Below are 26,557 nucleotides of genomic sequence, written 5' to 3' on the forward strand. Positions count from 1 at the left end.
ATCTACAAATTTCTAATACCCTTTTTTTTTTTGTTCAAATAATTCCAAAATCCTAAAAACTTTTTTTTTGGTGTACATTAATGTGGACTCAGACTTTAGCATCACACAAACACTATATCGCCCTCATCAATCTGTCATGAACACTTTGCCATTAATTCAGCCATTTTTTACTTCTCTCTCTCTCTCACCTCCACTGGAGTCTGTGAGTTCAGTTCTCTTGACAAAGCCCAGGTATCCAGTTCTGGCCCAGAGCGTTTGAGGATCTCCAAAACTCAGCTTAGTGTTGAAGTGGTCAGCCTGCAGATTTTCCTCTCCGTATATAGTGTAGTATCCTGTTGCACTGTGTGGACTATTTACCCAAATCTAGGAAAGAAAGAAGTGTATTACTGGATAAGAAATCGAATCTATTTTGATGAACAATAAAAAATCCAGGTAAATAACACTTATCTTGTATCATTTCCCATCAAAGTGTAGATTTCTCAAATTATTAGCCAAATTATTATTAAAAAAATAAGGCTAAGGCTTTAAAAATTAGCCTTAGCAATACAAAGGAGCCACTGTATCCCAAAAATGACTCTCCTATGATTGTTAGTATACAAATAAAAGAAATTAAGAATATTTGAAAGTGTGTTATTAGGTAGTTAATTTTCTAAAAAATGCACAAAGCTGAAGAAACAACCAATTATCATTTACATATGTAAACGCACCTCTCCCAGGTGAGAGTCCCCTAAGGGTCCTCTAGTTTCTGGATTGACTATGATCACCCTCACACCAGGAAGAATCTAAAGGAGGGAGAAAGAGCACTAATTTCATTTATAATTCCATTTCATTTATGCTTGATCCATCATTGGAAATGTGCTTACTGTTCCAGACTCCATGAGAGGAAGAGACTGAGGTGCTCCTCGCTCAACTAACCTCACCCTACAACACAGACACACCATCATCAGTGTAGCACAAGGAGAAAGAGTGTTAATGACATGATATGATCACTTAGGGCCGAGAGGAACCAGCAGCTCTGAAGCTTTTTTCATATTTGACATGGATAGAATTCTGTACTATTTACAACAGTGAAATCTGTGTGATTTCTGGACTATTAACGGCACCAAAAGCCATTCAAATTGGTCAAAAAGTGAAATTTCACACATTTTAACACACAAAACACCTTTTAATATTTAAACACTGTGTGTTTTGTGTGTTTATCTGTGTTTTTCTTACCGGTCATGTCGGAGGGACTTCATGTCCACATACACAGTTGAGGGGTCTGGTCCAGTGGTACCCTGTGAAAAACACAGAGATCAGCTGCACATCAAATAACCAACATCACATATCCAACACCTCACAACAATGCATTATTTGTAACATAGAGATGATAGATCAGTGAGAAGAATATATATTGTTGCCTACAGTAGCTGTAAAACAGTTTGAAGTTCAGATAGTTTACCTGTAGGCAGATGGCCAGGTTTACTCTCGACCCAAAAGCGGTGCTGACAGCCCGCATGGAGAGTCCAATGTCTTTGAACAGTTTGGAGAAGGAGTGTGTAAGAGCCAAGCGTGGACGCTCCTCAGCAACTACTACACAGCTCCTCACACAAGACAGGTTCACACCACGTGCCTGAAGTCAGACAGACACAAAGAACATCAGAAGAACATGTGAAGATCAAAAAAAGATTGCATGGACAAAAACAGTTCTCCAAAGTATCTTTTGTGTTTTGCAGTAAAAAGAAAGTCATATAGGTTTGGATTGACATGAGGGTGAGAATGATGATGGCAGAAGTGTCATTTTTAGGGGAACTGTACCTTTAATGGTGGGTAAATATACATGTGAGCATACCTTCAGTATGTCTGTCTGTCCGCCTAGGCCCTTGGTGCAGAGCTCCATGACAGAATAGGAGCAGAAGGTGTCTCTGATGCGGTACTGACTGAGCGTGCCCAGCCACAGGGTCAGTGAGCTCTCCAGCTCCATAGGAGGGATCAAGATGGACTGATGACCTGAATATACACTGTAAAACACAGGCACATTTCAGGTTTATTATACCTTCAAAATATCTTCATAGATGAGAACAAGCCATTGCATGAGATGACACAATGATGAAGTCATTTTATGTTAGTATGAGTCATTTGTATGTGACTGTTTGTGTGTATCCATCTGTTACCTCGCAAGGCACCAGAGCACAAAACCAAGTCCACAGTAGGGGTCGAGGCAGATGGCGATCTGGCGAGAGGAGTACAGCTCACACTGCAGCTTTATAGAGCGACAGAGAGCGCTCACCGCCGCATGAGAGATCTGATAGACAGCCAGTCAGAGAGGGGTGTCTCAAATGTACAGTACAGCTAAGATTTGTTTTAAGGCTATTCGCTACAGTAGGATCCAAAACGTCTAAGACAACATTGAAAATCAGGAAATCTAATTTAAATGAAAATGTTTTGCGATTTTAAACAGAAGCTTTATCACTAGTGGTCTCAGATTTCCACTGTGTATTAACAAATTCCCATCCAGGTAAAACATCTCTGATTGGTCAGTTATTCAATGACCCTGGTGTTAAAGGTTCACCAAAACTGCCTAAGATCCAGTAAAATGTCTCACCTTCACTCCTGTCAGCATGCCTGTCGTTGAGACACTGAAGTCCATATAGGCAATCATCTCAGCATTGGGCGGTTTGTAGATTGTGGGAGGTCGTTTGCGAGGCAAGTCATCTGGGGAAAACCATGGATATGTTACTTATGGATATATTTCTAAGCTTGCTACTTATGTAAAGTTTGAAGAATTTTAAAATGTTTTTTTTTTGTTCCTTTTCCTGCTGTTTCTGATCCTGAAGTCTCTTGCAGTACACTGTAAACTTGTGTAATGTAATTTTATTTCAAATGCATTCCTTTCATTATAATTTTACTCAAAAATGTCCTTTAAATTGACTAAGCAAAGAATTACTGATGTAGAGCAGTATATTTTCCTTGCTTGCTATGTACGTTACTGGACAGTTTATGTTAGTTAACGTTTTTATTTATGTAACATGGAAACTTGTTTAAAGTGACTGTATTGTATTTGCCATTAGTCAAGCTGTTACACAAAACTAAAAGTTGTTTCGATGAAAGAGCAAATCCTGATCCAATGTATATGCTAAATTATCATATCATATCATATGACTTGAACCTATTATTATACATGTAAAGTATAGAATGTTCTACACAGTAGCTGTATTGAAAATTGACTGGTGTGAGTTACCTGTGTCTATTATGATGGGCCATGTTTTTATGTTGACTGTAGCTGCTGCTTCTTTAGATCTGAGAATCTTCGTTAAAACCTGAGTAGTGAGAATGCAAGCAGCCTTGCTGACCTGAGGAAACCAGGAGAGAGATGCAAGAAAAGTAAACCATGTGTTTGGCTGCTGAAAAGCCATCACTAGTTAAAAGAAAACACAACCAAATGAAGGTGTGAAGAGATGCAAACGCAGAGGCTTACATCGATGATCATGCGGACAGTGGGCAGAGTGGCAGAGAGGTTCTGTGGGTGTGGAGGCCTCACGGTGACAGGAATGGAACCAGCATACAAACAGCCATAAAATGCTGCGATCAGATCTATACCTGCATACAAAGAGAATTCATATGCAGCGCGGGATCAACTGAAAACCCCTTGCATATTGTACTTTATTTTTTAATCATTATATAATATATTATTAATGTATCATTATTACATTATAACTGAATTATTTTTATTCATACATTCGTTTTTTATGATAATTTTCTATCTTTTCTTCTTGATTGACATAAAGGCTGAAATAAAGGCTCTTTTTGCCAGTAATAGTGTGCTTTTGACATTTTTATTAATTTTTGTTTGTTTAAACATTTTAACTAATAATGTAGTATTATTTATATACTATTACATAATTTATTAATATTTTAAATGACCCTTTTTATATTTTCATTTTAATTTTTATTTTGAGTTTTAGTAATTTTATGTGCTTTTGTCATTTTTATTGCTTTCAGGTTTTTATTTTTTTTCTATTTAGCTTTAATGTATATTTATTTCTGTTTTAATTTCAGTTTGTTATCAAAGCCATATTTTTTGCTGCTTTGCCTTCAAGGCACAAAACACCCTCTTCACATGTGAAATGAGAAAGAGCACTCTTCTGCAATAACCCTTGACTTTATGGCTTACACCAATCTAGTTTTTTAACTGTCCCAATCTTTCAAAAATTCAAAAACAGCCAAAACAGGACAAAGTATGTGTGATTTACCTGGTGGATATAAAAGCACCACATTCTCTCCGATGTTAATACCACTTCTCTCCATGAGAGCAGCGGCAATCTTCTCTGCTCTTTTATGAAGCTGAACACATGTAGCTGTACATACTGCCACTCCCTAGACAGAGAGAGAAAGCATGTTATAGGCCAGCAAATCAGAAATTCTAAGTGAGGTTTTTATCAAGGTTTTTGTTGTTGTTGTTTTAACCTTTGCATTCAAAAGTACATAAAGCGTATGGTCAGGATCGGTTTGTGCTCTCCACTGTAAAGAATCTGCAAGGAACTGATGCTAAGAAAGACAAGACAGACAGTTCATCATCAATACCATCAAATATATAACATCGATAAAACATTAAATAATGGTGGCATGCCAAAAAGGCATGTGATTGTGCCATAATGATCACAGTGCCTACCATCATTGTTGGCCACATGCACAGCTGCATCCACACGAAAGCATTAAAATACCACACAATGCATTAAAAAAAAACTGCTTCAAAATATACTGAATGCATTATTTACTTGCTGTTGTATGGGTTTACAATACAATACAAGTCTGAGTTTACCTTCCTGACCAGGTCTTGGTCCTCTATGAGTCCCAGATCTCTGCCTGCGGCCTGTGCAATTCTTTTCCCAGCAACCAAATTACCCACCATGATGGAGGCAGGGCCAACACCAACTATGAAAGACATCAAAACAGGACAGAAGACTTTGAGAAAAACATCACGTGCATGAGATTTTCACCTCCAGATTTTAGGCTTCCCTCGCCTCCAAGGTCTCCATTTAACCCCTGTATACACACCTGGTTGTTTCTGACGTGGCTTGGGCATGTTGGTGACGCAGGTGTGGGGGCACATGAGGATGTTGCAGGGGTGCAGCGCCCCCTCAAGGAAGAGTTGCTTGGTGTCTGAGATGTGAATGCCCCCTAGGGGAGTTTTGGGCAGGGTGTTTGCAGGAACCAGTGCAAGACAATACAATCCCACCTGATGAATACTGTCAATTGCCTAAAGTTGTGAAACAATACACAAAGCCACCAACACATAAATAAATATATCATACATAAAACTGACTTCTAACATGCTGAAAAATATCCTGATATTAATCAGGATCTTACCATATTCAACTTAACCTGACTGGCATAACCAGACATTTTATCATATTTTAAAGTATAAAACTATCTATATTACAATTACTGTTATAAATTAGTCTGTACCTGAAGAACCCGACTCATCCACTGGAAGCTGTCTTCTTCACTGGCATCAGGCCTCTGCTCTGCTACAATTACTATCCTCTCATCAAAGAACACAGTCACTGAGAACACAGCAATCCTACAAAACACACAGACACATTTTTGATTAATATTTATTCTCATTCAAACTAATTTTAAGACTGCATTGTTCTCTCTCTATTCAAATGGGAACCCTCACCTTCCTCTGTACACAGTTTTGACTGGTTCCACAGCTAGTGCAGTCGCTACCAGATCATCAGCATTGTGACGACGACCACTAACCATTAGCAAGCCCTCATTCTTACCCACCACAAATATCAGACTACCCTATTGAAGGAAGAGAGGGGAAAAATTTAATGCATAAAAATGGCACTGTCCCTGTCTTGTTTTTCTTTTTCAGACTCTTACCGGTCCAACAAACCCCAGCAATCCTGACCGCACAAATGGGATTTCACCAATTGGAGTGCCACTAGCGTTGACTGGGATAACCTGCGAGATTTGAAACCAATAACACAAAAAACACTGAGGAGCACATCAAAGCCCCCGCATTATTCTATAAAAATATGTTTATGGTGGGTTAATTCAGTAAAAAAAAGTTACATCATCATCTTTGAGTGTTGATTTTCATACCTCAAAGGTGTTTTTAGTGACTCCAGACAGGCCATAGTACATGGTTCCACCAGCACGAGAGTTCACGACGATCTCTCCAATCTCGTCCGTCTTACAGAGCATGGGAGGTCCATCCGGTTTCACAATGCACATCAATGCTACAATACACATAAACACACATGCTAACTTCATGTATGCATGACAAGCATATTTTAAACTTTTGATAGCATGGAATTATGAACTGGATTTTTCTCTTATTTTTTTGTATGTGTAGACATGCGAAACACACACATAAGATTCAGTGACAAGTTCTAAATAATTATGATTTTTTTTTTTTTATTCTTTTATGCTCACCAAGGCATTTATTTGTTCAAAAATACAGTAAAAGCAGTAATATTGTGAAATATTATTACAATTTAAAATATCTTGATCCTTCAGAAATCATTCTAATATGCTGTTTTATTGCTCAAATATTTTCAATTATTATTGGTGGTCAAATATTAATAATGGTTCTTATTATCTTTTTGCTGCTTAATATTTTTGTGAAAACAATATTATACATACAATGCATTCTTTGATGAAAAGAAAGTTGAAAATAATTATACATAAATATCTAAATAATAAATATCTTTCACTTTTGATCAATTCAATGTGTCCTTGATAAAGTATTTCTTTATCTTATATAGACCAAACTTTTGAATGGTAGCATATCACAGTTTCTACAAAAATATTCAGCAGCAGAAATTGCTTTCAACATTGGTAATAAGTGTGAGAACCATATATATGAAAATAGAAAACAGGTCTTTTAAATTGTAATAATATTTTGCAATATAGTTTTACTGTATTTTTATCAGCATTAGAGACTTCTTTCAAAAACATTTTAAAAATCGGTAGTGTGTAAAATTAGCATTAGTAGCGCACACACACACCTCCGGGCATGACGTGTCCCACATCCTGGACGGTGAGAGCAGAGTTCTTGTCTTCAGTGTTGACCCTGATGACCCCGTGGCTCAGCCCAGTCATGGACAGGATGGCTCTTGCTGGAAGAGGAGCACCAGCGACCCCAGGCCTGGAGAAACATCTCATAATCAGGAAACAAATAACTAGTGCTTTTGAAAAGGGATCCCTACGGGTTGTCAAAAATTAATATACCTCCGTATGGCAACAGTCATGGCCTCAGGTGATGTAGCACATGGGCAAATGACCTCTGGCTTCAAACCATGAGCCTGGAATACGTTTAAAAATGCATCACATGATGAAACTGACCCTAAAAAGAAAGAGATGGAGATACAGAGAGATGAAAAGAGTCAAATCGTTGAATATGAATATTAAATGAACATCATCTCCCATGGAGTCTCTGCAGGAGGTCTGGTAGAGTAACTCACAAGGATTGGCTCCGTCAGCAACAATTAGCATGCGCAAGGAGGCCAGACTGGTGTCTCTCTGATCCCTGTGAGCCATCATCGCCCAATGCAGGTCACGACACTTTACCAGGGCAACCCGTGCTATAGAACCAGACATTTTTCATATCAAGACAAATGTGTGTAGATGACAGAAATACATTTGGTTGTGTGTTTGTTGTACCTTTGTGTATGTGTACTCGCTGTACCCAGGACTGTGGACAGGCTTTCATTACTGCATATGGAACACTGATGGTGTGGATTCGGTTCATAACACTCTGAAATACACACAGACATTACTGGATGAATGCCTTGAAAACGGCCAATGAAATGATGTACAACTTTAAGTACATCACTGTCATATCTGGTATGCTGATTTGATTAAAAAACAAAATAAAAAATAAAAATAGCCACACAAATGTATATATGCATATATATATATATATATATATATATATATATATATATATATATATATATATATATATACACATACACACACACACTCACACACTTTCATACAATTTTATGCCAATAATATGCAATTCATCAATTATAATCTCACCAGTTTCAGTCAGATTTTTGTGTTTTTTAGTGTTTTCAAATTACGTCTGTTATTACGTCTCCAGTAAGCAGATCAACATACCTTGCTTCTGAAAAAAAAACTGTTGTATCAGCATTGATGGCACATACACATTTCTGTAACTCACCGTCAGAACTCCATGCCACAAACCCATGTCCTTCTTAAAGTCCAAAACATTCACCAGTGTTTCACCTGCATGCAGACATATTTTGTTACATCTCCAAATGAGCAGTGCATAAAGCTACATAGCTGTTTTTTTGGTTTAGTGTAGGCTGCAACAAAAGTATGGTGTTTCCATAGCAACAGCATCACTCACCCTCACAGTAGTTACAGGCCTGAGTGAGTGCCTGGCAATGTGTTAACATGGCAACTTTTGAAACCGCAACACCCATCACTGTGCCCTCTTTACTGGCCTTATACTGCATGAGAGAAAGAGAGAGGAGGACATTTACATTCAACAAATATACACACACGGAAACACATAAACATGCACATGATTTTACCTCTATGTATGCCGTGTCTGTGTTGGCTGTTGGTATGTGAGGCTGCCAGTCTTTCGAAGGCTTTGTGAGGTATTTGGAGTCTGTCACCACCCACTTTAACCTGGGCCAGCCTATCAGAAACCCAACTATTTTTTTAGATCCATCATAAAACTGCCATCACTGATTGACTTTAAAAAAGGAAATGGATCAGTAATTTGTGCGTGTGAAGTCTCTGACCTTTAAACTGCAATATTTCTCCAGTGGGGGTCTTGGGTAAACCCTTCAAACAGATCTCACTGGTCAAAGCCAGACCCACCCCACAGCTACCTAACAAAAAACCAACCTGGCTGCTCCCAGCATCCTGTAAACACATGGAAATTATTTCAACCACAATACCAATATGAACTGTCAGCATTCCATTTGACTTTGAAAGCTATGTATAAAATATACTATTGATAATTGTGTGGCTACCTTTCGGGATAACGGAACCTCTATGGGCACAGGAATGACTTCAGCCAACAAACAGCCATAAAACGCCACCCAGAACATAGCAGGGTCACTGTTAGGATACACCAACGCCACCTGGATCAATAAAAAGACACTGCTTACAAATAATTGAAGTGAAATGGCAGCATTTTTTAAAATAAATGTTGCTTTTAAAAATGCATGCTGCTCATAGCTAGTCTCTCCAGGATTTCACAATTCTGCGATTGCAGAATTTAATCAAAAATAAAGCTAATACCACATTATTTGCAGCAGCTTGCATTTTTCTCTTATTTCCGCAATTTTCCCACAAATAACAGTAACCTGAGAGGGACTGCAACATTAGCAATCACTAATAATACCATTAAAAATTGAAAAAGGGCATAAGCAATATTACACAATAGACAAAATAATTGTTTATTTGTATAAACTTGAAAAGTATTTACAGGTAAATGTACTATTACTGTTGCTGACACTAATTAAATCATGATTACTGCTGGGTTTTCATTACAAATCATCACAAAAAAAAATGCTGCAATTTTTAAGAAAAACCACAGCAAATTCAGTCATTTTCAGCTGCAAGATTCAGAAAAATATCCTAAACAATCCTGGTGGGACTGTATAGCAATGTTAAGTAAAAGAGTGTGTTTACATCAGTGTTGTTATTGTTAACTAAAACTATATAAAAATACATTTAAATAAAGCTGAAATAAAATATGAATATTAGAAATTTATATTAAATATTTATTAATATTATGGCAACTAACAAAAAAAAAAAAAGTTGAAGTTAAAAGTACTAAAACTAAACTTACAAATAAAGCTAAATAGAAATATTAAATAAATTAATTAAAATAATAAAAGCACATAAAATTACTAAAACTATAATGAAAACTGAAAATAGAAAAATAAAAGGTAATTCAATAGATTCATAACTACTATAGTAGCATACTGTATAAATAACACTAAAATAACATTGGGTTACGTGCACAACCTTAAAAATAATGTCAACATCTGAATTATATAATTATTATATTATTAAATTATATAATTTTTTACCCGGTCTCCTGGTTTGAGGATCTGCTCATTTTTGGTTCCCAGCTTGTTGAGGAGAGTGTAGGCCAGCTTTACGCTACGACTCCACAGTTTCCCTGTCAATTACAGGCCAATCTCTCAGTTGCACCTCTCTTGCCAATCCAAGCATCTGCTTTCAATCAAGATAAGTGTTTTGCAGGTGACCTTGCTCAGTCTTACCATACGTAAGTGTATAAAGTGGTTTTCCTGTGATATCCAGTGCTGTGAGGGCCGGGCTTTTGCCTTGTGTGGCACCCCATCGAGTTAATGCTGCCTGAAGAGCAGGAGGCCAGTTACTGACCACACCCAACGGCTCCCCCTTCACTGGGATTATCTGCCGGCCTTCTGGCTTCGGGGTGTTAGGATCTACCTGTGGAACTGTGGAGGAAGAAACACGTTGATCCAGATTACTGCAGCTTTCTTTCAGAGATGTTTTCTGAACATATTAATTTACCTTCTACGATCTCCTCTTGGTCATCCATGAAGAACTCGCTGAGTGGTGGGCGTTTGGGTCGTTTTAGCGTGTTTAGCAGCTGCTGAATCTTCGTGGACACACGACTGGACACAGGAACACCTACACCAGGAACGGGGTCAGGCAGGGTGGGATGAGACAGACGAACAAACACACACTCACGGACACTTTCAACTGACCTGGGAATTCGTAAATCATGACTAGAGCATATGTATGAACGTATATATACGTATTACACTCTCCTACAGTGGTATTATCAGTTCTGGTCCAAAGATGTCAAGATACACGATGGCTTATAGATCAATAATCAATATATGTAAAACCATATATACACCACCATTCCAAAGTTTGAGGTCAGTAAAATTTTAAGACTTTTATTCAGCAAGGTCGCGTCAAAGTAAAGAGTATCAAGTTTTACAGTGATATAAAAAATTATATTTGAAATGAAATTCAATGAAGCCTGAAAAAAAATTCCACCAAAGCTTTAAAATTGATAATAATAACAAATGTTTCTTGCATCAAAATATGCACCAAATCAGCATATCAGAATGATTTCTGAAAGATTATGTGACACTGAATACTGGAATGATGGCTGCTAAAATTCAGCTTCGATATCACAGGGATAAATTATGCTTTAAAATTATGCAATAAAAATAGAAAACAGTTTTTTTAAATTGTAAAAAAAATTCACAATCTCTCTATTTTGCTGTATGTTTTTATCAAATAAGTGCAGCCTTGGTGAGCATAAGAGACTTCAAATCATTAAAATAAATTTTAGTAGTGGTAGTGTATCTGTATCTGAGATATTTTTGCATTCTTCTATATAAAAATACTAAAGGGCTTCGGAATATACAGTTGTGCTAAATTATTTTAGGATACATTTATGAGGATTTCTGGAAGAATTTTTTAAATAACGGAAGAATTTTATCAGGACTGAGTAAAACCACATGTAAACAGAGATGGAGGGATGAGTGATCTACTTTTATATATTTATTTTCCTAAAGAAGTGCAGGGTTTCACTTGGGTTCACATTCTCTCTGAGTAACACATATATAGTATACAAACACAAACACACAGTTTTAAAGCCAACCTACAGGACATGTCTATGACCAACCATTACCTCTGCCAACTCTTCTCACTGACAGAGAAAAGCAACATGACACAAGTGGATAAAAGGTAGAAAAGAAAAAAGAAACGGGATGCGATTAATGAAGCAATCAAGCACAGCATTCATAAAGACTTATTGAAATGCCCCTACTGAGATGTTAACACAAATTTCTGAGAGGCATGAAAAGAAAGTTATGAAAAGGCACTTAAAGATTGACATACAGTACATTTTGAGAGTATGTATGTCTATTGTAGCACATTACAAATAAATGTTTCTTTATTTATCTCTCTCTTTTCCCCTGTACACACACACACACTCAGTACCGTCTGCTGTCTCCATCATGCTGGACCGGCTCTGGCCTCGACTCATGCCTCGCACCACGGCGTTGGGAGGCAGATCCACACGAGAGCCTCTGGCCTGAGCTTGGGATGGCATATCAGGGGGCCCGACTCCTACTGGATCTAGTACAACATAATATTACTCACTTATACCCAGCCCAGCTAAAAGTTTTAAAGATATCATACCCTACAACAATGTGAAAAAAAAAAACAATTAAAATACAAAATACAATGATACAACTGTAAATTAATTTAATTTCAAATCAATATTTCATGATATTTTATTTATTGATTGGCTAAGTAGCTGAGTAATTTGTGCCTTTATCGTGAGATAATGTACAGTCCGTTGCTCATTATCCCAAAATAAACCTCTTCAGGGTGCTACAATATTGATCACCCTGTCAGGGTTTATTTTACCTACTGTACATTATCTCTTACATAACTGTCTCTGGTTTTATTATGTCTCATCATCATCGTACATCACCGTTTTCATAATCTTTCATCAAAATGGAATAACTTTCTCTGCCTCTGTGGGCTAAGGCTGTGTGTAGGTAGAGAAAAATAAAATTAACCAATAATATCAGCCTACTGATTATTCTGTTTCAGGTCTGATGCAAATAAACAGTTTTTGTAAGGGTGCAAATGCCATTTCCTGTTGTCTATACATTCACAGTTGATTACTGGTAGATCTTCTAGCCTAACCTCACAGTCTACAGACTGTCTACAGTTACTGTCTGCATTTCACACACACTGAAGGTACGACATTTGCAGGAAAAGCACACACTCTGAAAAAGAAAAACAGTATAAGTGTGTATTAAGGTGACAAGTTCACCCACTTCTCTAAGAACCTTTATTAATCTTTCATCAGTTCCTATGGACAGACCAATCATTCGTAGGCTTTAGACACACAGGTGAGGCAGAGGCTTAAGGGTGGGGCATGTGGAGGGGCAGATAATATTCTTAACTTACAACAAATTTTACACACAGGGCAAGGTGAAAGACTGCTGACACATAATTTTACCTCTTCCTATTCTTCTCACTGACAGTCACAAAAAAAAAAATGAAAAGAAAAGAAAACAAACATTTAGAAGAAGAAAACATAAAAGGCAAACAATTTAGAAATAATAAAGCAAAGAAAACACATGCAAAATTGGCTGGTAAACCAGATGAAATTAAAACTTAAAACCAAATGATACAAATTAAAAATCTAAAGTGTATTAACAATGGCATAAATAGTGTGGGGTAATTGTGACTCACCGATGCGTGTCTGAGCGAAGGCCTCTGCCAGGGCGGAGGGCTGGGAGTGGGAGTGGGGCGGGTGGGCAGGTGCGGGTGGAGGTGGGACCTGCTGAGAGTGAGGATGGGTGGGCTGGGTGGGCCGAGACTCCCCATGGGAGAGAGTGGAGGAGGCAGAGGAGGAGGTGGAGGAGCCATGCAGAGAGCTATTAATCCAGGTGTCTGGAGAATGCTGTGGCTCTGCACTTTCACTTGACACGGCCTCATCATCAGAGGAAGAGGAGGAGTCTAACAGAGAGAGAGAGAGAAGAAAGAAAGAACAAGAGAAAATAAATTAAAAGACAAGGAAGAGAATGATAGAATAAGTATAAGAAAAATAATGGTAAGAACTATTTTTTTTTATTTTTTTCCCTAAGAATAGTAAATGTGGTTATCACCATTACCAAACTGTCAATACCAGTAAAAATGTCTTATTTTTTGCTACAAATATTAACACCAAGTTATGATAAACATATATTTTAAATACATTAATAGATAATAAATATATATTCATAATAAATACTGTGTATTCATATATAATATAATAATACATAATATTAATTATTTAAATTTACTTTTTTACTTTTTATTTAGTTTTAATTTTATTCCTTAATATTCATATGTATTATAAGTCTATATTAATATTAACAAAGTAAATTAAAACTAATTACATGTTAAAATAAAAAGTACCTTAAATTAAAATTTACTTTTAATTAAGATTAGGTATAAAAGTAACTTATGTAAATAATTTAATTTCAAAGTAGTAAATGACTAAATTTTCAAATTTGAAAAAAAAAAACACAAAATACAAATTGTAACAATTTAGTTAAAACTTAAATAACTGATTTAATATTCACTGCATGATTATTATATAAAATACAAAAGAATAAGGATTTAAGACAGAGTTTCATTGAGATACCGGTACTTTTGCCATTTTAAACCGGAAAACTGTAAGATCTTGATTAGCTATACTAACTATTAACTATATAATGATATACTTCCTTACTATATGTGATATGGTTCTGTACATTTACGTGAGATATTATTCTCTAGCTCTCTAATATATTAGTGAAATGGTTTATTTGGTGCTTGCATATATTACCTGGTGGAGTGCAGTTGTCAATTGGTGACTGTACATATGCGGACCGACGCTTGGTTGGCATGGGCAGTGCCATCTTTTCCTCTTTATGCTTGGCCAGAGCTGCCTGAACTGCCTCAGTGTGGATATCTGAGCCAAAAAGAGGAAGAAAAAACTGAAAATTGTTTTTTTTTTACTTGGACTTAGTGAGATGTTAGCACATGCTTGGTTTTATCCAAAGTGACAGGTACAGTCAACCTTGAACATCCTGGGGTTAAATGCTTTTTCTCCAGAGTACATGACTAATTGAAATCTCACTAACTTTCTTTCTGTACCTTGATATAAATCAGTAACTTCTGTATTATCAGTAAACCTTCTTAACCAATAGCAGTCACCCATCAGAGTTCTGGTAATGCTTGCATAACAAGGCCCTGAACATAAATTATGCAGTGAAATCAACTGATTGTATCCGCAGGACTAATGAAACTGCTCTCTGACAACAGTAGGACAGTAAAATATATAAGCAATCAACAATCAAATAAGCAAACTGCCATCTTTCAATTGCCTCAATGCACCAGAAATTCAAAGTGACATATTTCATCTAGGCAACCATTTTGTCCAAGTATGACTGCCATGGCAGATGACTAAACAGTTCCTTCAAGGATGTGGTCAGAGGACAGGCAAAATTACCATCTGCAGATTCTCTGTAAACCTCGCACCCCATAAATCTTGCAAATTGGAGTTCTAAGTTTTAAAAGTGAAGTGTGTCATTTGTTCTATGTTGAAATAGTTTTTAATGTGCAGAGATCACTATAAGTAACCCATATAAGTAAGTTTATAAGTAAGCTGGGAGCTGTATATCATTACACCACCATACATCATATTTGCTGAATCAAATCTAATACTTGTTTCTTACAAATTTTGCAGTGCGGATTCCAAAAATTCTGATGCATTTTGTAGCTTTTTGCTTTCGACAACCATTTTAAGGAAATCTTGTTTATGAACTTGTACTTATGTAAAGTTCTTTAACATTAAATGAAGTATTTGAACATATTTTCCCACTTCTATAATGGCTGATAAAATGAATTATCTTTTGTTTAATGGCGCTAAAGGCAAAAACATCACCTTTGAAGAACTGAAACTATAATGGCTGATAAAATGAAAAAGGAACAGAAAAAATATTTGAATGTTGTCAGGCTGTTCTAACCGGATCTGTAGCGTTCATCTCTAGTCCCACCACTCCGGTGTGGACGCCGCGTGTGCCGGTGGCGAGAAGAGGAGGAAGATGAGTTTGAAGGGCCAGGTTCAGGTGCAGAGGCGGAGGCGGAGCTTGGACCAGGAGACTGTTCATCATAGGCTGGAGGCGGGACCAAATCTGTAGAGACAATAAGAGTAAACTTCAAGTTAACTAGCAGACGCAGTCAGAAAAATGGAAGATATGAATGTGAAGCAGATGTGAAAAGCTGTTTCATCTCCAATTCCTACAGCATAAAACAAGACAAAAAATCAGCCCAACAAATCCTACATATTTCGCAACAGCAATTCAATCAATAAAATAATAGCAATTCATGCTGCAGTCCAATGCATGAACAGTAGAGGGCAGTGCAGAGGGATTCTAGATGGAACCCTCGAACCTCAAGAGGAACAGCCTGAGAAGATGTTTCATAACCACATTATCATATGAGTCAGTGGACAACTGAGAAAAACAAGGAGAGAAATAATATGGCAGAAAAGAAGATGGAGGGAAGAAGGTGCTTAAGCAGGGAGATTTCTGTATTCTTACTTTGTGTTTGTGTCAAGTAGGGGGCTAAAACTTTGGCCCTCTTCTTCTCGTATCCTTTTTGTGTGATGTCACCTAAAAAGAGAGATAGCATGATTACCTGTTAAAAACATAAACAACATGAATTCAGCATTTCATTTTTGGTCGAATGTCTTTCAAAACAGTCAGATAGATTGTGGCTGGACAAAACACATCTTTCCATCTCATTTCTGTGTAATATTCAACATGCAGTTTCCTTCCGAAAAGTTTTCATACAGTCCAAAGCAAAAATAACTCTATTAGAGCACAAAAATATGAAATCAAGTGGCATTTATTTTAAAAGACTAAAGCTAATTTATTTATAGCTTAAGTGTCAAAATGTTTTGGTCAGCACATTTCTTTTGTAACCCCACCAAGAGTATGTGGAGGAAAAAGGGAAAGATTTTAATTTTGGATTGTTAAGCAGAAATTATAACTTAAAATAAAGTTAAAAATGATTGTGATTATCTTATGATTTTTTGTGCATATATATATACAATAATGTTCAAAAGATAAAAACACGGAAGCATTAAATTGATCAAAAGTGACAGCAAAAGCATTTACAATGTTACAAAATATTTCTATTTCAACTAAATGCTGTTCTTTTGAACTTTCATACATCAAAGAATCCCAAAATAAATTATCATTTTATTTTTTACTGTATTTTTTTATTCAAATAAATCCAGCCTTGCTAAGCATGAGAAAACAAAAAAACATCTTTAAAAACATTTTAAAAATCTTATTGTTGAACCTGAACTTTTGAAAAGTAGGGTATATGCACTGGCATTGTAGTAACATATTAATAATGATAATGCTAAATAATATTTGGTAAAATATGATTTCAAAGGAACACTTTTTAGCTGTTGATGGAGGAGGTTTAAAAACATTGATTTAGAAACATCCAAATCCTTAAACATCATCAAAATCTTACATTCTAACAGCCAAGTTGATTTGTGTGCGTTAATGCTGCATTCATGTGTGTGCTTGTGAATGTGAAAGAGCCGAATGTGTAATCTAGCGGGATTATGCAGGATGGAGAGAGCTTTGGTTATGATACGTGAGCAGCTCAAGCTCATTTCAACACATCCTCTGAAGGGGAAAGATAACAGAGAAATATTTATTATCATCCCATATAAATCAGATTGGCCCTTATGCTTATGTGTTGACAGTAAACGGCACAGATTCATGAGACAGACTACTAAACATAAACAAATCATTCTTTCAAAGCATTTTCAACATTAAAAAGGGAAAATATAGCCAAAGAGGAGTCAGCTCCCATAAGTAATGCATGAGGACCGAACCCAGCTGCACCATGGGATATTTTTAGCTTCACCAGACTGTTCTATCACATGTAGCTATGAAGGGGTTATGTATATGTGTATAATCTGTATATGATTCTTTTAGTGTTGTTCAGAAGGAATGGTTTTGAAGAGTAAATGACACAGTCAACTTTCAAGACAAGTAAATGTGCTCTTCTAAGTCAGCCACAAGCTAGAAGGTTTCATTGGTGGCCTAAAGTGGTCCAGTCCACAGTGAGGCTCAGATGGATTGTGGTTGGTTGTTGGGAGAATCATGATAATGTGAAGTGAGTGACAACAGACTAAGGCAGAAATCTACAGGTGCCTTGACCAGGTAAATTATTCCAGGACTTAAAACCAAACTATACTGGCCTAAGATCCAAATCTTATTTTTTAACTAGTATCAATGCAATAAATCCAAAATAATCTCTGTAATCCAACATTAATCATAAAAATTTAATCCAAACAAATCCAATTGTGGATCCTTAGTCTGAAATGAGCTAATATCTGAACATCAAGAGGGTTTGAGAATCTTGTATTTGCAAGGCATTATAGGCAAAAGTCCTATGACAAGCAACCTTTATCAGCACAACACTTCTTTTCCTGTCTCTGGCATTTTCCATGATTTAGTTTGTGCATACATAAACATCTATTGGCATGCATGCACACACACTGAGGCCCCGTTTACACTAGTGCGCTTTCATTTTAAAACGACGTCTACACTGGTGTTTCCGCTGCGTTTCAGAAACGATCTCCGTTTACACTACACAACCTAAAACGCATGTCAAGTGACCATTCATACAGGTACAACCATATTATTTCGTTCGCAGATGTGTCTACGTGCTTGGAGCGATCAAATGGGGAATCTACGTATACATCTATGGGTACAACAATGCGCATGATGTTATTGTTTACACGGTCGTCAAGGATATGAAGAGGGAATGTGGACAGCCACGCTATCGTTTTAAAAAGTCTCCGTTTTGGTCCGTTTATACTGAAACGCAACCCCGGAGTTTTCAAACTAAAACAGGGTCTGCAGCGTTTTCAAAAGTCTCTGTTTACGAGGGTCGAAAACGCCAGAGCAGTGTAAATGATAGGCGTAACCGTAGCAAAAGTTATGTGTTTTAAAACGAAAACGCACTAGTGTAAAGGGGGCCTGACAAACACGTGGGGATTTTCTTCGCTTTGAGAGAAAGGAGTTGAGGGAGGATGGCACCCCTTTTAGAGATAAAACTACATGAGTGTTACTGTTTGACTGTATTAGCAAAATAGAAATGATTAGAGATAACCTACAAGTGACAAGTGTTTTTGCCATTCTTGTATAAATCTACATGCATTTTACATGCATTTTAATATTAACTGAGGGACTAAACGGAATAATTAATAATTCAATTAGGGACTAAATGGAATAATTAATAATTCAATTGAGCTTTAAAATTAATAAAACCATATATTTCAATAAATAAAATCAACAAAATAAATGAATTTTAAATTCTGGAGGGAAAAATGGCTTTAACAAATAAATAAAACACAGTAGCATTCAAATATTTGGAGTCAGTGAGAATTTAGTTTTTTGAAAGAAGTATCTTATGCTCATAAAGTCTGCATTTATGTGCTTAAAAACTGTAAAAAAAAAAGAAAAAAAAAGAAAAAACAATAAAAAAAAAGTAATTTGGTAAATTATTAATAATTAATCATTTTAAAATTTTAATTATTTTAAAAATAAAATTAAAATAATATATTTAGAAATGTGATTTATTCCTGTGATGGAAATTCTTGATGTTCCAAAAAAACTTTTGCATTTTCTTTAAAGTTAATTACAATAGAGACTGAACCATCTAATCCCTAAGTGACTTTCTATACGACAGACATGCACACCAGCTGCTCAGACTGTGGGAAAGTTGGATCTGGAGCAGGAATATGTGCGTGTCTCACTGTCTAGAGTGTGTGTATGAGGGAAAGAGAGGGAGAGAGAGAGAAAAAGAGAGAGAGAGAGACGGAGAGAGAGAGAGAGAGAGAGAGAGAGAGAGAGAGAGAGAGAAAAGAGATGGACAAACATCTTTTTTCAGTTTTTTTTTTATTATTTTTTATTTATTGACTGTAAGAGAGAACTTGTCTTGCTCTCTTGAAAAGCGTTAACTTTCCCTGACTACACTGTTTTCAGATCTCCCTTCCTCTGGTGCACTGCATCACTGGCCCTGAAACACTATGACACAACAGAATGCTCACAATGACTTTCACTCAAGACACAATACAGCAATCTCTCCATTGTTTCCCTACACACACACACACACACACACACACACAGCCTTGGTTACCCACCACCAGATGGTGACTCACCATTCAGCAACTGCCAACACTGTATCACACTGTACTGAAGTTGAATTTCATTGCCCTCCTGTTCTTTTGTCCACATCCAACATTCTATCTTTCCTTACACACACACACACACATTTCATTTTCCTCTGGATGATGTCATGTTCTCCAGTGCTAAATCTTCTACCCTATGACATGGTTTCCTGTTCTGCTGAGAATATAAAAACAGACTGTGAGAGACAGAGAGAAACACAGACAGACAGAGATTGACAGAGAAAAAGACACAACAAGGAGTTCAGTTCATTCTTATCTGTTCTTGACTCCTATATTATACAACCAGATCCACAAAACGGCTTTAAAAACCCGCTCATGGAAACAGTAAAGTCAGGGTTACCAGGGTGTGTGCATGCAGGTGACAACAAGACTTAAATTACCACTTCACACACCTGGGAACATGCCTTGTCAGGTGTAACCTTCCTAATTCACTTTGTAACACAGAATATAGGGATGATCTGACCTGTGTTTACAGTGTGCTATACCGTGTGCAAGATAAAATGCTGTCAAACTTTAACATGAAGAGGTGTCCAGATCAGCCAAAATCCAAAAAAAAGTTTAAAGCTTTTAGGACCCTTACGGTTTTTTATTTTTTATTATTGTTAATTACATTATTTTTAGGGAAATTTTTACTTCAGTTCTGATTCAGAGACACATTCTCATTATTGTAACATGAAAAGAAAATTATAATTTATACTTAAGTATTAATTAAGTATTTTATATAAAAAAGTTTTTATTATTACATTTGTTGTACTGCATTTAACAGTTAAAAAAAAGTGATTATAAAAATAATTTCAACACTGAGAATAAACTTTCACCCAGAACTTCCTAGCAACCACCTAACAACAAGCTAAACACCACTCAACTTTTTTGCAACCACATAGCAACACTCAGGCAAACCCCCAGCATTGTGGCAGCAGGATTTAAGCACCCTTCACATTGCCCTCAGCTATTTTTACAATTATGTTGCGACACAAAAATTACACACTTCACCTTTCAGCAGCCCTCTAATAAAGGTCATTGTGATACAGTTCAAATATTCATGTCATACTGTTTTAGCTGTTCTTGTGGCATATGGGCTTCTTACTGATTCTAGCTTTATTCCTTATGAATGAGACCAGCCTAAGGCGAACTCTACTGTTACCATAGCAACTGTGACTCTAAATACAACCCACCCAAATACATACATACACACACCAAAACAACACAAAAGCCTGCTCAGATTAGAAATTATCTGTGCATGTTTGGAGAGATCATTTTAACCACAATAAAAGCACAGGGTTCTTTAAAACAGGTCTGTTAACGTAAGGGCTAGAAACAGTTTATGCAAAGTTGCAAACACAAAAATGTGCACTCTTGCATTGTTCTTGGTGACAAACCTCAGTATTCAGACTTGAAAAAGAAAACAGATTATTGAAGAAGACAGTTTATATTAATGACTGCTATATCAGTAGCTACACTGAGAACACAACGCATACTTGTGATACATAATGAATTGCATTCTGAAGGTGTTGTCACATTTACCATTGCGCTACGAAACCCAGTCACTTTAAAAGCAATCACTGCATGAGTTTCAAGTGAAGGCAAAAAAGTTCTGACTCCAAAAGTCCATCTTGATGAGTGTTACCTGAGTGGAAAGTGTTATGAAATAGATATCTAAGCTCCACCTGGCAGCTGGAAAAACTCTGCTCGCCGACTGAACTTGTCTATAGCGTGCGTCTACCAGAAGTAAAGTGTGCATCTCTTCCTTTTCAAACCTGATGTCCATCGCAGACTGGTGAATAATTCAGTTTGCGAGGAACCCATATCGCAAGCATTGCAAAAGATATTAACTATTAACATGTCCTGTGTGGCATGCGCTTCAGAGCGTGCTAGCTACACAAACCAGTAAAGATTTTTTTTTTTTAAAGGAGACAACAAGCAATAACATGGTGGGAAAGAGGAGAAAACAAAGAGAACATAGTGGGAGAGACAGCGAAACATGTCAGAAAGCTTGCTGTGAATCATGGATAAATGAGTGTATTTGCTTCCCGATGCTCTGTGACCTAGTTTAGAGTAATCTCTCTCTCTCTAAGTTTTGTCCCTAGGTCTCTCTCTCCCACTCTATATCTTTCTCTCTTTTTCTTTACAACTCAGAAAGCCCGCATGTCCTCCTACAGTCACAGTGGGTGCTAAGCTACTGAGGTTACCTGAACAGATGCACACAATCAGACATTATACAGCTGGTCCGAGCCTCTTTAGTTTAAGTATATGCTGACCAGCTGTGGAAGAGGATTCCTTCCACACACACACAACTCATTTGATCAGCTTAAGTGCATAAAAGCGTCTGAGTATGTGCTGGGAATTCAAGCAGAGATCACGACTGCTCAGCCCTGATGCTTTCAATGGTGCTCATTGTGTGTGAATGTGTCACAACCTCCTATCTCCACCCCTCTTCCTCTGTCATGAAGACACACACACTCAGACAAACTATTTCATTCACAACACACGTACATAGCAAATAATGAATACATGCTGATGGTGGAGTCTCTGCAGACCTGTCATCTGAAAATCATCTCCTGTCTTGTTACTTTAAATAAATACATACACACAAGTAATTGCTTTATCGCTATTTTATATGTAAAAATATATACCTAATAAATATAGTATGTTATGACTTAATTTGTATAAATTACAGGGCTCCACTATTAGGAAGTGTTTTCTGTTGTTCAAGGAAAAAAATTAGCTACATATTTTTAAATGTATGCATGTTTTAAGTACAGTGGGTATAGAAAAGAATCACCCCCCTTTAAAATAATCACTTTTTGTTGCTTTGCACATCTAGACTTTACAATATTTGTCCACTTTTCTTTGCAGAACTGCTCAAGTTCAGTTAAATCTGAGTTCAGTCTTCAAGTCATTCCACAGTTTTTAAGCAGGGTTTAACTCTGGGCTCTGACTAGGCCATGCGAGGACATTCACCTTTTTCTCCTTCAACCACCATGTGGTCAGTTTTGCTGTGTGCATTGTCATGTTTGAAGGTAAACCTTCTTCCCATTGACAACTTTCAGAGGTCAGCAGATTTTCCTCAAGAATTTGATGGTATTGTGCCCCATTCATTTTTCCTTCTATCCTGTGTAAGAACCACAGATACTTTTATCTTCTGAGATGGACAATACACACATAGTGTCTTCAAATACAGACATCCGCTTCCACATCTCACTGAGAGAAGATGTTAGTGAATTTCCTTCTCACCCATCCACTTCCTTTACTCAGTCTCCCCCTCTCTCACCTCATTTCCATCTAAACAGAGGACACTACAGAGATCCCCGAAACCACTATTCTCAATCAGAGTGTATAACAATGCAACTGTTCATGGTTGATGTCGTTTGAAAGCTCTCTGTGTGTCTGGTAAAAAGGTCTCATTCTCTTAACAATAGGACAGACCGCCATAAAAAGGTAATAGAGATCCTAAGAGTTTATAGATAAGTTGATTTCTGTAGAGTGTGTTATTTCCCAGTGCCTTTCATGCAAATTACCTTCTGTCCCAAAAGGTGCTAATTCGCCTTGATCAACACAAATTCAAATTGTTAGTTCCTGTCTCCATTTTGGAGGATGTGTGTCTTGGTCTGAGGTTACTTAAGGAAATGTGGCAGGAGGATCGGGGTGATTCTGTAGCCAGAAAGCCAGTAGTGTGGTGTGTCTCTCTACACTCCATAATATGTATTTTCTAAGGTCAGGTATGCACCTTTTACTCTTAGATTCATCTTTGAGAATTTGATGTCTTATATTGATTTGATATCTGTTTTACTCTGTAATTATTGACTCTACTCTAGTAGATTACGTTATATCCTTTTCCTGCGTCAAGTTAGTAACAGACTAAAATTCAGTTGAGATGGAGCATAGGGCACACCAACTGTATCTTTAGAGAGCCGGCTAACACTTTCGTTTAGGTCAACTGGATGTTGTTTGACCAACCTAAATAGGGTGAGCCTAACCTCTGTTTATTGTAATATTACTCTAGCTAAGTGTACATTGTGAAACCATGGCATGATCATACCAAAACTACTGTCAGGGAAAGTAATGTTGGTCGGCTAATATCTATAGTATTCAAGTGTGTACAAATCTATGGGGGCTAAATAAAAGTAGAATGAGCGAGCATAGGAGCAGCCATCTAAAGTATTAGTCAATTACCTCTGTCTAATAACCAAGACTGACTAGAATGTGACTGTAAGATACGCTAACAGCCAAAGCGAAATCTTTGACTGACATGAGCACCCAAATAAACGAGTAAAATAATATTAAAGAATAAACAAAATAATTAGATGTCTAGATAAATTATCCTATAAAAGATCAATAATAATTAGCATTCTAACTCAAATGCGAGGTCATAATAAAATGGAGTCAGATTACAACTGAACTTAAATTAAATAACTTTGTGCGCCGAAAAGACCGAACACACAGGAAACATTCAGCCACCACTGGATACTTTCCTTGGGCTAAGTGCGTGGACCAGTGCTCCAGCCCCTGCTGCAGAGAAACACCCCCAGAACAGGAAATCACCACCTCCATGCTTTACTGGAGGAATGCTGTTATTTGGATGGTGAGATTTATTGGATTTCTGTCAGACATATTGTTTGGTGTTGAAGCCAAATAATTCAATTGTAGTCACATCTGCCTCAGAATCTTCAAGAAGCATTTTGGCAAAGCTCAGGCTGACTGCATGTGGCTTTTCTTGAGGAGTGGCTTTTTTCTTACAGCCCTCCCATACAAGCCACATTTGTGGAGAATTTGTGATATTGTTGTCACATGCACACAATGACCACTCAAACTTTTTTTTTTCTGATAAGTTGGTGTTATATCTTTCACTTGGATGTTATAAGTTGTAAGCAATATTAAGGCTATTTGTATAGTTTACAGGGTTCAACAATAAGGATTTTTTTTTTCTGCTGACAAAGGAAAAATGTAGCAAATTTTAGCAACGTATTTATAAATGTATGGATATTATATGTAAGGACATTTTGTTTATTTTACATGTACGGATATTTTAATAACTATTAAGCCTAATTAAAATTAATATTTCTGTACAAAAGATACATTTATAGAAATATTTTCCTTAAAAAAAATCTGAAATTTGTTGTTGAATGTCTTTGAAGTCTATCACTTTACAGAAGTAAAATGAGAAGTAAATGCACAGCCCCAGAGAGCAATAATTATACTGTTTGAGGAAGAATTATACTGTATAAATTAATCATTCATACCATCCTTAGCCACATGTGTCATACAATATCCAAAAAAACATGCCATTTGCATGGAAACATATCCAATTCCATCATATTTTACAGTACTATTTTGTTAGTGACAACTGATACTATTCATACAAATGTGTTAATATTGTCATAACACATTATTCTGCTATTAAAATAATAAAAGGCCTATGCTATCTAAGCAGGCTAAAAATAAAAGCAGCCCTATAAATTATAGTGTCAAACCTATGGCCTAAACTACACTACTATTATGTCTGAACCCAAACAAATATCGTCAAAGCAGGGTCTTTGAGCAGTGAGCTGAAAGCAGCCATACTCCCACTGGCCCTTCAAAGACTGAAATAAAGAGTCTTTCATTGTGACCTTTTCTTTGTGCTGTCACCTATACAGTCATTAGTACAAAGGCAAGATGATATGGGTGTGATGCTAAACATATGCTCATACACAACCAAAACATTAACGCAAACCTCGCTTCTTACCGAATACGTCAGTTTTGAATGTATTTTAAAGGCTGCAGTAAGCATGGCCTGTCTAAGAGCCAAAAAGTGAGGACTGTAGGTGGGGACTGTGAATTGTGCCAGGACTGCATTGTGAGCTTTGAGAAACAGATACGCAGTCTTAGCTAATACATAGCTATATGACGATACAAAATGGTTCAAGAAGCCAAACCTTTGGGAAATTAAAACCATAAACATAAAAGACAGAAAGAGATAGCATGTGGGTGTTTGCAAAACTGCATCAGTAAGGACACAAGACAATGTACGCAACTGTCATAAAATAGAAAAACACCCTGACATTAGTAAGTGAAGCCAAAAGCAAACTAGCCCATCATTTGTAATCTGCCTCCAGGTGCTCTCTTGATTTGCTGTGTGGGAGACATACTGAGAATGAGTCCAGGCTGTACTGATGGCAGATCAGCTGTTATTCCTAATGATTCTTTGGTGCAGAGATAAATGAGAATCTCTTTTTAGTTTTCGGTAATGCTATTTAAGATATTGGTTTGCTCTTCTGATTCTTTCATACACCACTGCTAAAAGGCTTATATAACACATAAGGTTGACTAAACACACACACAAACAAACAGAACCCCTTCTGCACTAAATCACAATGACAATAACGGCACATTAAATGTAAACAACCACATATCTGTGTTATACTTCTTCAGTGTATTTCTGATCAACTGAGGTTTAAACTCACTGTTCATACTCCGAAGACCATTTAAAATTCTTAATAAAGAGTAATATTTAGCTTATATAAAATTTTATATATGTGCATTTATACGTAGTTGCATGACATTGAACCTATATATTCAAAGGCCCGGAAAAGTTTCATATGTGACACCAGTCCACTCCATGCCAAATACCAAGTCTGAGTGAACGATTTACATGTCTTATGACAAGCTGTTTTAATTTATTCCATAGAAACAATGTCTATTTTTATTTTACTAATACTTACTTCAATGTATAAATGTAATTCAATAATG

At 36.6% G+C, this 26,557-nt stretch overlaps 1 protein-coding gene across 5 annotated transcripts in view; it reads right to left on the minus strand.

Moving 5' to 3' along the window:
* The window catches only part of LOC109052580 (disco-interacting protein 2 homolog B-A-like), a 31,836-nt gene that overhangs the window by 2,442 nt on the left and 2,837 nt on the right, over nucleotides 1–26,557 (minus strand). Inside the window, exons 2-38 of one of the 5 annotated variants that reach the window (XM_042758537.1) lie at nucleotides 16,146–16,217; nucleotides 15,570–15,737; nucleotides 14,387–14,512; nucleotides 13,267–13,533; nucleotides 11,995–12,132; nucleotides 11,684–11,701; nucleotides 10,546–10,665; nucleotides 10,272–10,469; nucleotides 10,077–10,168; nucleotides 9,009–9,119; nucleotides 8,775–8,898; nucleotides 8,559–8,668; nucleotides 8,372–8,474; nucleotides 8,183–8,247; nucleotides 7,657–7,750; nucleotides 7,458–7,577; nucleotides 7,225–7,339; nucleotides 7,002–7,141; nucleotides 6,094–6,230; nucleotides 5,872–5,952; nucleotides 5,663–5,790; nucleotides 5,449–5,563; nucleotides 5,038–5,239; nucleotides 4,802–4,914; nucleotides 4,652–4,675; nucleotides 4,447–4,527; nucleotides 4,233–4,356; nucleotides 3,458–3,579; nucleotides 3,221–3,332; nucleotides 2,585–2,694; nucleotides 2,154–2,284; nucleotides 1,832–2,000; nucleotides 1,442–1,612; nucleotides 1,216–1,277; nucleotides 864–921; nucleotides 708–782; nucleotides 189–363 (exon numbers count right to left, since the gene is read on the minus strand). In XM_042758537.1, coding sequence (XP_042614471.1) covers nucleotides 189–363; nucleotides 708–782; nucleotides 864–921; nucleotides 1,216–1,277; nucleotides 1,442–1,612; nucleotides 1,832–2,000; nucleotides 2,154–2,284; nucleotides 2,585–2,694; nucleotides 3,221–3,332; nucleotides 3,458–3,579; nucleotides 4,233–4,356; nucleotides 4,447–4,527; nucleotides 4,652–4,675; nucleotides 4,802–4,914; nucleotides 5,038–5,239; nucleotides 5,449–5,563; nucleotides 5,663–5,790; nucleotides 5,872–5,952; nucleotides 6,094–6,230; nucleotides 7,002–7,141; nucleotides 7,225–7,339; nucleotides 7,458–7,577; nucleotides 7,657–7,750; nucleotides 8,183–8,247; nucleotides 8,372–8,474; nucleotides 8,559–8,668; nucleotides 8,775–8,898; nucleotides 9,009–9,119; nucleotides 10,077–10,168; nucleotides 10,272–10,469; nucleotides 10,546–10,665; nucleotides 11,684–11,701; nucleotides 11,995–12,132; nucleotides 13,267–13,533; nucleotides 14,387–14,512; nucleotides 15,570–15,737; nucleotides 16,146–16,217 — 4,371 coding nt within the window. Of the gene's footprint in view, nucleotides 1–188; nucleotides 364–707; nucleotides 783–863; nucleotides 922–1,215; nucleotides 1,278–1,441; nucleotides 1,613–1,831; nucleotides 2,001–2,153; nucleotides 2,285–2,584; nucleotides 2,695–3,220; nucleotides 3,333–3,457; nucleotides 3,580–4,232; nucleotides 4,357–4,446; nucleotides 4,528–4,651; nucleotides 4,676–4,801; nucleotides 4,915–5,037; nucleotides 5,240–5,448; nucleotides 5,564–5,658; nucleotides 5,791–5,871; nucleotides 5,953–6,093; nucleotides 6,231–7,001; nucleotides 7,142–7,224; nucleotides 7,340–7,457; nucleotides 7,578–7,656; nucleotides 7,751–8,182; nucleotides 8,248–8,371; nucleotides 8,475–8,558; nucleotides 8,669–8,774; nucleotides 8,899–9,008; nucleotides 9,120–10,076; nucleotides 10,169–10,271; nucleotides 10,470–10,545; nucleotides 10,666–11,683; nucleotides 11,702–11,994; nucleotides 12,133–13,266; nucleotides 13,534–14,386; nucleotides 14,513–15,569; nucleotides 15,738–16,145; nucleotides 16,218–26,557 lie in introns of those variants that run through there. The other 4 variants (XM_042758539.1, XM_042758538.1, XM_042758540.1 and 1 more) reach the window with 4 other exon arrangements.

This window comes from Cyprinus carpio, chromosome A6 (assembly GCF_018340385.1).
Source record: "Cyprinus carpio isolate SPL01 chromosome A6, ASM1834038v1, whole genome shotgun sequence".
NCBI classification, from domain to species: Eukaryota; Metazoa; Chordata; class Actinopteri; order Cypriniformes; family Cyprinidae; genus Cyprinus; species Cyprinus carpio.